At 38.5% G+C, this 11,232-nt stretch overlaps 1 protein-coding gene across 1 annotated transcript; it reads left to right on the forward strand.

The window, feature by feature from the left end:
- Nucleotides 1-2,357: 2,357 nt before the first annotated feature.
- On the forward strand, nt 2,358-3,448 carry LOC131217552 (ubiquitin-like-specific protease ESD4). Its single transcript, XM_058212489.1, has 6 exons — nt 2,358-2,480; nt 2,562-2,654; nt 2,737-2,892; nt 2,993-3,069; nt 3,166-3,307; nt 3,401-3,448. Exons 1-6 carry the CDS (start codon nt 2,358-2,360, stop codon nt 3,446-3,448), a joined length of 639 nt encoding a protein of 212 aa, XP_058068472.1.
- The last annotated feature ends 7,784 nt before the right edge of the window (nt 3,449-11,232 follow it).

Raw genomic sequence — 11,232 nt, forward strand, 5'->3', positions numbered from 1 at the left:
CCATGAACATTTCATTTTCTTCTATACGTATTTCCTCAAATTTAGTTGTGAGGATTTGTATCTTAGATTTCTTGACAATTGAAGTACCCTTGTGTGTCATTTCCAATATATCCCAATCATGTTTTGTAGAATCACAAGATATAATTCTTTTAAATTCATTCGGTGACAGTACATAAGTAATTGCATTTAGTGCTTTAGCATTTGTACTACTCTCAGTTTTTTGAAGTGTGGTCCAAGAGAAATACGGTGTAATTTTTATAGATTTTGAACCATCAATCCCGGTTACTTCAATGGTAGGAGGGGTCCATTCATTCACTGTGGATAGCCACACACTTTCATCCATGGATTTGAGGAAGATTCTCATCCTAGCTTTCCAATAGGCATAGTTGGAGCCATCAAAGGGTGGAGGCCTAGTGACTGATAGGCTATCAAAATTTGACATCTTTTATATAGCTGAGATCGTTAGCTCATGAATTATATCTAAATAAAAAGCAATAAGAGCGAGCTATTAGGCTCTGATACCACTTGAAATGGCCAAGCTATATGTCCTAGAGGGGGGGTGAATAGGACTATGCCAAATTTTAAGATAAATACAACGAAAATATAGAAAGATAGAACAGAATAACTAAATCAATTCACACTGCTGAATGCTAGCTCAAAATATTGATAGTTCTAAGGACAATCATGCACCATAAAAATGGCAGGGCAACCTTACTAGAACAAATAGAGAAACTGAAGCTCAAAGTAATAAAGAGATAGTAAAAATATAATGCTGAAATGTAAATCTAAATTATTACAACATTCCCCACTATGCTTGAAATGTAAAATTTACAACATTCACATCCACACATACATTCCACAATTCTGAATGATAAAAGATAGGAAATATAAATCGCACATCCACAACACAGAATTATAGTGGTTCGCTCGTGTGTTCACCAACTGTTAAACAACAGCCACACAGAATGCTACTCCACTCTTAATATCCTCACACAGGGGATATTAGTGTTCACTATCAAATAAGTTTTCACAGGTTCACCCAAAACCTTCACAATTGTGTCTTTTTCAAATGGCTTACACAATTCAAAAACCCTCACTTCTGAGTTTTTTGGCTCTCCTTGGATAACCAACAACTTTGAGATTTTCCTGGCTTATCCTCAAATAAACCAAACAATATAAATTATACAAATTGTAAAATACCTGATTTTCTTCTTCGTTGTAGCAGCCCAGAAGAACCAAGTTGGAGTAGAGATTTGAATGTTAAAGTTCAATGTCTAATACTCACTTTATAATGGTTTTAGGTTCTAATAAATTTTAAATTAAAACAAAAGGGCTAGCTCTAATTGATTTTGATTCCAGAAAAAGGAAAACAATAATTCCTCTTTTCAGATTAGATTGGAATACAAGAAACAAAATCAATTAAGAAAGCTAAAGAAAGAGAATATTAAATATGCACACTTAGCTTATATGGAGCACCGACTTATCTCTTAGAAGGCTGAATTAATTTAGCTCGAAGTTCTTTAATTTCCATATATAATTCTGAGATTCGTTACCTATTTATAGGTGAGAAAAATCACGCCTTCGACTGGTCTAAGGACCTCTATGATTGGTCGTAAAACCAATAGATATTTGAAAATTCGGGCGTGATAAGATTTGACAGTTTCACGACTGGTCATAGGTTTCCTTCGACTGGTCGTAGGTCTCCTTTGACTGGTCGTAGGATCCCTTCGACTGGTCATAGGTAGCCGAATTTTAACGTTGTCCTTTAAGTCGTAGGTCTACGACTGGTCGAAGATGCAGTCAACACTGTTCCTACGACTAGTTGATTAGTCCCCAGGACTAGTCGAAGCCTAATAGAAAATTTTCAATTTTTGTAACAAACTTACGACTGATCCAGGAAATGTTTGGACAGGTCGAAGTAGTGCTAGGACTGGTCGAACAAAGTCCAGGACTTGTCTTAGAACAGACCAAACTCACTTATATAAAACATATGAATTATGTATCCAAAATGGCCTACTTTAAAGGTCAACCTAAGGTCATTCATACCTCAATAGTAAAGTAAGGACATTGAAACTTTAGAGACGTGTGACCTTTGAAAGTAATGGAGCTTGAAGTCTTGATGTCGTTTAAACTTGAGAGCTTTTTGAGATCTTGAGATTGAACTTGAAAGCTTCTTGAGATCCTGAGGTTGAACTTAAAAGCTTCTTGAGATTCTTGACTTGTGAACAGTGCTTGTCAACCTTAGTTGATCTTGAGTAGAGCATTGTTCTTCACAGATGCAAGCTTCATAACAGTGTCTTTGGCACCACAAATTTGACAACACAAAGGGCTATAAACTATGGCACTTACAGGGGTACATGGATTCTCACCGAGAGCTAATTGAAGCCGAAGACAATGAGTTGAGAGTTGTCAGAGCATCATCGGATTCACCTCTTTGGCTGATTAGCATCTGTGACCTAAAATCATGGGTCGACTTCGACGTAAGTATCTACATATTGACTTTATTTATTTAATAATATCGATGTATGAATATTATATCACACAACTTACTCGTTGTGTAGGCCATCGATATATACCTACGCTGCCTATCAGTGCTTCAGGAAAAAAGACCACGACGTAGTCAGGACTGCGCATTCATCCCATCGATATTTACGGTAATGTGAAACCGAGGACTATGGTAATCTTTAAAACATCATTAATTATTTATGTTTCTGACCCTTTCTAATATATCAACAGCAAATCATGGAAGTCCATCTCAGCGATTTGCTAACTTATGGAGCTGGCAACCATAAGGATCGACAAGACATCATCAAGAATGCCAAATTGAATGAAATGCTTATAGAGTTAATCGAGGGCCGAGATAGATCGAAGCCTCTATGGAAGTATAAAGTGGTAAGAGGTTATTTACTTAAACATATATGTGTTCTAAATGATATTACTCATTTTTGAAAACAAGTCTTTTAAATGTTGTCATATTTCTTGTGATTGACAGCTATACATCCCACTCAGCGCGAGGGGCCAGCACTGGTTCCTGGCCGTTGTTAATACCAAGAAGAAAGATGTCAGTGTGTATGACAACTTGAGTACCGAGTTGCAAGAGAACAACAAGTCGATTGTCGCGCAAGTTACGCACAGACTGAGATAGCTATTCCATATTCTTGGTAGTGGATCTAAAAACTGGGAGAAGGCATGGAATTCGAAGACAGTCAGTGACAGACCGGGGCAAGACAACTCGGATGATTGTGGCGTATTCATGCTGAAATATATAGACTTCTTGAGCAACATGCGCAAAATTGACTTCACGAAGGTTTGTATGTGTGTGTGTGTATATATATCCGTCTACATTAAGTCAATATTGCTATGTCCTTTAATTTAATACTAGTTCATTCCTTTTCTGTAGGAGGACATTCCTAAGTTTCGAAAGACAATTGCACACGACTATCTGTAGTTATCGAATTCAGAAGATGCTGCTGAGGGGATGTTAAATGTTGGATGGATTGGTGTATTTGATGTTTCTTCTAAATATTTTCTATTATGATTCAGTGAATGATATGGGTCGTGGATATGACAACCAATGTGTCATGATTAACATACACAATCCATCCTCACTGGAAACCATCGCCAAGTTTACATGACAGCAACGACCCCGTTCTGTGATCGTAGCTCAAATGCACATTTGATCATGCTTGTCAGCCAAGTTGGTTGACATCCACAATGAATTGTTGTTGTATATGGCTGGTTGAACGTGTAATGCTAGAACGATCCATATATCGTGACATTCACTTCCCATGTAACTTTAGAACCAGGACCCACGCCATTGTTCATGGATGTGACGAATATTGGGTGGTGATGTAATGCATAATGGATAGTTGTTGGAAAACACAATCCATTGAGTGTGTCAGCCACGACCTTGTCGTTGCATCACATGGTACACAACAACAACGGTCTGTGGTTTTCACCCTCGTTGGAAAGTGGTCATCATCCACACTGGATCGTTAATCACAACCACGACCATATAGTTGGATCTTGTACTTGACAGGCACATTGGATCATTAATGTGAATATATATGGGAAGTAGTTATTATCACGTGGTGAGCTGCCAAAGAGAAGGTAGTTCTTCAGCAACATTTTTTTTTCTCCTGGCTGGGTGCCTGTTGAAATTATTGTGTTGTTGGAGCTCAGAAATTGTCTTTAGAACTTCCTGTGGAGGAAGTGGAGCTTCATGGAGATCATTAACGAAAGGGAAGGGATCACCCATGAAGGAAGAAAGCGATATGGAGTCATTGCCTTCTTTGAATATCTCCTTCATTATTTCGATTTGAAGAGCAAAGCGATCACCAATTAAAAAATGCGTTAGTTTTTGCAATAAGAAAAGGTTTTGTTAGTGGTTTTATACATAGTGGATCGTGGTTTTATCCAGTAGGATCGTGGTTGTCATCAAACTCTGGATAGTGGATGAGAGTAAAGGGGAATGACAACCATGCATTTTTTAAAATGAGAACCATGAACCATGTACATGGGTCATATTTGTTTGGTAGATTTTCCTGTGGTGTGACCAGCATATAAGGTGTAACACACCACATGAGATCAGCAGATAGAGACGAGCCAAGTAAGGTAACAAACCCGACCCACATAAAATGACAAGAACGACCAATATAACATGTCAACCACGACCCATATAGGCTGGTCAAACCACAGCAAATTAGCAGACAAGAACGACACATATCATATTCACGACCCTTCTGCCTTTCAAACCACGACCAATATCGGCTGACAACCACGATCTTTAGAATCTCGTAACATTATTAGTGGACCAATATAACATGAAAACCATGTCTAGTATAGCATTAAAACAACAATCCATGATAAGTACAATCCATATAACACAGTTATTACCAGAAGAGGAGCTCAGTGATGCACAAGACTCTCCCACTAAAGCTTGAAAATGGGGACATTATCATCCTCCTCACTCTTATCATCACTAGTTAATAACTACAACCTTCTATTCAGATTCAGCGCGGTCGTTCCCTTCGGATTCACCACGACCCATTTGCAATAAACGCTACATGCAAGCCATGACCCATTTAACATGACAATGACGGTGAATGAATCATCAGACTACTTACTTTCTAGGATGACAAACACGACAGATCTAAAATCTCTACCACGACCATATTCACAGTGATAATCCGAAGAGCAGATCTCTATAACAAGCACTCAACCATAAAAAAAACTCTATCGAAAATGTCTTGTTTTAGCCCGATCTACAACTCTGTTGAGAAGGTCAGGCTTAAACAAGACATTCTCGCCAGTGTTAAATCGGTCGTGTTCTATGGGTCGTGTTTCTCATAAGATCATGGTTATTTGCGACAATCGAACATGGACGACAACCACGAACAACTACTACAGAGAACCACAACTGATTTAACATGACAACCATGAACCAGATCAACTACCACTAATGTTTCGTGGATAGCACGATTCAATGTAGACGACAACAATGACATATATATCAATCCATTTCAGGATCCATGTATCGTGACAACTAAGACCAATCGAGTGACAAGCATGAACCAATTTTCATGTCAACCATGACCAACGTGGATGATAATCATAGGCCTTTACGTAAGTGAGCCACGAATAGAAAGATGGAAAATAGTGTACAATTATAATAGGTCGGGGTCTTCATGATATAGTGATCGTGGTTGTAGATGGGCAGTGTAAAAAATTAGTGCAAGAAACTAAGATCCTACCATATAAAATTACAACTACGATCAATACTTCACACCAATTACGAAACATATTACACAAAAACAACGATCAGTCAAAGAAGACAACCACGACCCTCTGATACTTACATTCACAATCCAAATTTTCTCAGAAACGAGACATATAATATACAACCTTACAACAACGACCCATATCAAACGATACCACGACCATGAAACTTTGACCAACTGTGGATCGTAATTGTCCCTGCGTTGTGTCATGGTTCTGATGAATAACGGCTCATTGTTGTCCAATGAGAACAACGACACATATTCCATGACAGTAACGACCCACTATTCATGTGAAACATGACCAATGTCATATTCACGACCAATCTGCCATGCAAACCATGACCAAACCTCGCTGGGTGCATGTCGAAGAGAATTGTTTATGGTAAGACAGCCACTATCAATCTAACATGACAAATACATCCCATATTTCTTTACAAACCACGACCAATACAAACTGAAAATCACGATCCATTGTCAGATAGCCACGACCAATTTAATATGACAACTGTGAACACTGTAAGATAGCCATGACTGATTTAACTGAAAATCACTCTCATCTTCGGTGGTTAAAAACTACGACCCTTTCATTCTGATTCAGAGCAAGCGTCAGGAATATGCACCACATGTAGCATACAAGCCATGACCCATTTAACATACAATAGAGAACATAACACCATTGTTCAAATTTTTGCCATAAAAATAAAAGCCACAAAGTAGATGACGTATTTTCGATGGCTGGGTGCCCATTCAAATTGACGAGTTAGCGGAGAACTTCCTATGGAGGCCGTTAAGCTTTAGGAAGATCGTGAATGTCACTGAGGAAAGAGAAGGGATCACGATTAAAGAGAGAACGTGATAGAGGCCCTAGAGTTTCTTTAAAAAATATCTACTCTAACAATGAGTCTGAAGTTTGGACCACTTAGCATAGATGGTGGCGGTCATGCCGAGGCCGAAAGTGTAGAGGCATGAAAAGGCATTAAGGAGACCTACCCGAGAGCTAGGGGTGTTAGTAAACAATAACTAAAAGAAGCCTATTTGTCACTCATCGATAAAGACGAACATATGGATGTAGTGAATCTATTAGTTGGATCTCCGCAAAAGAATTACTCTAAAACTTACAGAGTCTTGCGCATCATTGAGCTTCTATTCTGGCAGTTACTGTGTTAAATATGTTGTCGTTACAATTTTGTAAGGATTGCTGATTTCATGTTATATGGGTCGTGACTATAATTCTATATGGTTATTACTTGCCATGTTATATGGATCGTGATTGTTACATTTTCTTGATTGTGCTTGTAGCTTTTAACTTGTTCTCTTCTTGTTCTACTTAACTGTTTGAACCGATTCATCCACAATCGACCCATTTAGAGTAACAACCGAGATCCATATAACAAAACAACCATGACCCTTGTAATGCAATAGCCACAACCGCCAGTCTGTTCAGGACATCGCGTTAATGTCGCTTCCTCCCCGTAACCCGTTGGGAACCAGCAACCGTTCAGAATCATGCGTGACCCTTCGATATCAGAACATTAACCATTTCTTTTGGAGATATGTAGCGAGGGAAAAGAAAACTTCATTATATAAAATTCTTCATTGGATACAGAAAGTGAGCAACTAAAAGTGGAGCTTCCATACGCTTCTTAATCATAAGATAATTTTTTAGCCTATCTTTCGGTAAATATGATGTGGGGGGAGGAAATTGTACTAGAAATAGGCATTGGATTTGGAAAGTGAGAGAGGCAAAGTGGTACTTGGATTCAATTGCTTTCTTTAATGTCGCTACTCCACCTTAACCCCTTTGGAATCAGGGAGACCATTCAGAATGTTTGACCAGCCTATAAAAGTGTTACTTGGGTGAAACAAATTATCACATGACAATCCGACCCAGAATCCTTATTGCAACAACTTAAGCATTCATGGATTTGGTTGCTCTTTCAATCAAAATAGTGGAGGAGACATTCAAAGAAGGCATCGACTCCTTCTCACATTCATCCTTTATGAGAGATCCCTCCCCTTTCCTTAGGAACATTCACAATCTCCCCGAGGATCAATGGCCTCCACAGGAAATTCTGAAGACAATTTTAGAACTAACAACTCGCAGAGAATTTTTCAGCGGCGGACAGAGAAATTAAGTGATGTCATTTCGATAGGTCTCACGACTTCAACGAGAAAAGGCTGCACTGGATCGAGAGATACGACACAGCAAAGAAAGCTAAAGCTAGGGCCGCTAAAAGATTTGAAGAGCTTAAATTGGCCCACCTGTAACACCCATCTAGTCACTATTCTTCTTCCTTGTCCTGCTATTCTTATAATTAAATGAAAGTTCACTTGGTGATTTTATAGTCATCATGCGGAGTTCACAAATGATGTGATTTTCAGGTGCAGCCGAATGTCATGTATGGACAACCCAGATCCATAGGGGTCACGGTTTTCAAGTTATATAGGTCGTGATTGTAACACTATGTGCTTTGTAGTTGCAATGTTTAAAAGGCGGTATTTCTAACATCAGAAAACCAATAGTCGCACGACATCCTACTGACATTAACTACTCGATTGTCAAATTCGAAGTTGAACAAGGCGATAATATATATATATATATATATATATATATATATAATGCACAATTTACAATTACAAAAACTTCAATAATTTCAAATTCACATTATTCAAAATGACAATTTACAACTAATAACCTCCTGTATTGTCATCATACATCAAAAATGCTATTGGAGGAGTGCCTTCCTGTATTGTTATCTGATCCATCAGAACTACAATTAGAGGAGTGCCTTCCTGTATTGTCATCTGATCCGTCAGAACTGCAATCTAATTTTTCATATATATATTAGTTCACTTCATCTGAGTCGGAAGGTGAAGAGATATCTCCTTCATGCTCTTTTACACTTTGAACTAGATTTTTCAAACTTTCTTTATGTGAAGAATTCTATGTAGTACCCAATGCCCTATAAAATTCACCGAGACGGGTAAGGAATTTGAATTTGTTACTCTTTTTCTTCTTCTTTTTTGTCACACTCGTTCCGGCTTCAACATCGTGTTGTCTTTAACTTGAATATCGATGAGGTCTAGAAACTTCTTCCATACTACGCTTTCAGGCGAGTTGGACTTGTTCTTCCTCTAAAGTTATTAATCTGGGATCCTCCTCCATGTCTTTTGTGATTGTCATTCGTGTACTAGATCCAGAAGAACATGGTTTGGATGGAGTAGAAGGTTTTCTATTCGAATCTAACAAGGATTGAAAAAGTTTTCGGACATCATTGGGGGCATTGAGGCATGGTTTTGCATTACCACCTTGACATAACAAGTGTAACTGAAACCAATTAGTATTATTCATAAACTTTGCACCATACAAACCACACTTGATCTTTGTTTTTCCAGAACTTGGTGGTGATTCAACAAGGGAAGCGTAGACACAAATGTCTGATGATGGGTAAGATGACGACATATCTATACTCAGTTTTTAACAAAAAAATAAATCAGAATATTGATAAATAATTACAACAATGATATTGTGGTTGTTATTGTGATCTATGTTGGCATAACCACAACTCATATAACACTACTACCATGATTCACAGTCACAGTCCACGGAAGATGGGACAACACCCAAATGCTCTAGATGTAAACAAACAGGTGACAACCGATGTCGATGCACTTTCGTCCTTGCTAGCTAAGGCCGAGGCTGATGATGACTTAATATGTTGGTTTAAAATTTATATTATTTGCGAAATGTCATTTGAACTGTAATACATGTACTTAATGGTACATTTTCATGGGACTAGACTAGGGCTGTGGTTGTGAACCAAGAACCAACATGGACAATAACCACGATCAAACATGGACAATAACCACGATCTAACATGCATGTGAACGATGGGATCAAATCATGTGACAGTTTCGTGGTTGTCATACATACTATGTCGTTGTTGTTATGCACCGTGGTTTTCGTTTTAGACGGGTCATGGTTATGATGTTAGACGGATCGTGGTTTTGAGATGATATGCATCATGGTTCTGATGTTATATGGGTCGTGGTTGTCAAGATATATGGATCTTGTTTGGCATCCACATTCAACCACCCATATACAACAACGATCCATTGTGCATGTCAACCAACTTCCAATTGTTCGTGAACAATTACGACTCATCTCATTTACCAACCCATTATAAACGATAATAATAAGCAGAAGAAACTTCGGATGCAACAAATCAATTCATCATTCAACGTCAAATCAGTGTTTAGCTTTCTTCACCGGTGTACCCGATGCCTCGTCTGTCAACCATGATCCATTATGCAACAAACCACGATGACGACCGTGATCACAGTTTTCATGCCATAGATATCGAGCATGTCATATACATTGAGGCGTGATTCACAGCCACGACACACATAACATGTTGGCCACAATACATCGACCGTGTCAACCACGATCCATTGGGTGTTGATTGTCATGATATACATTTCGTTATAGTCATATCCATTGGGTCGTGGTTCACACACACAACTCACATAACATAATAACTACCATACACTGACCCTGTCAACCATTACCTTGCTTTGTACTGAGATGCACTGAACTTGTGGATGTGCTCGCTGACTGGCGATGGAGGGGCCCAAGGAAAAAGATTCAAATCTAGTAAAAATCAGAAAACAAGGATTAGGGATTAAAGGTGAAGGGGTAAAGTGAAGGGGTCCCAGAGAAGAAGCTCCAAGATATAGTCGGTGATCCGCATGGGGACAGCCTGTTGATGTCCTGTGTTTGGAAACGTAAGCGTCCATTTAATTTGTCACATCGAACTGCAGATATTCTCTGATCCACACCATCCATTTAATTTATAACATCAAGAAACCCAAACAATGGTCAAAATATTCGAATCCAATGGACCACAACAGTCAAACCAATAGTTTCCGTACAAGCCCATGATTTGTCATCTTTACGCAGTGTGGGCCACTGATGGCTCGATACGTGCCACTATACAATTTGCCGAAGAAATTCATCATCCATGAACAATTCCAACGGATTAGATTCGATTTATGATGGGCCTATAGACTTGAACTAGGTGATCGATGATTGATCTACTGCATTTGGAACCGTAAGCGAACTTCCGTCGTTTTAGCACGCCTAATATGTACATGCATATTTAGTACGAACTAAGATGTGTGGGGTTCATAGCGATATATATGTTATCTAAACTGACCATCGTACTGTAATGACCGTGTATAAAGGCATTAACATAAAAATAAGTTTGACCAGGCTGATGTGCGGCCCACAAAGTTCTCAACGCCTTATAATGGTTATTTCGGTGTGATTAACTACGCCTATAAGGTTTAAATTTTTGGATAAAGATTACTACATACTCTAACAACTAACAATCAGTGTAGATTGAAAATTTACATAAGATCTGTCCCACAACCGAGTGATAACCAAAATCTT

This window comes from Magnolia sinica, chromosome 10, assembly GCF_029962835.1.
Source record: "Magnolia sinica isolate HGM2019 chromosome 10, MsV1, whole genome shotgun sequence".
Classification (NCBI taxonomy): domain Eukaryota; kingdom Viridiplantae; phylum Streptophyta; class Magnoliopsida; order Magnoliales; family Magnoliaceae; genus Magnolia; species Magnolia sinica.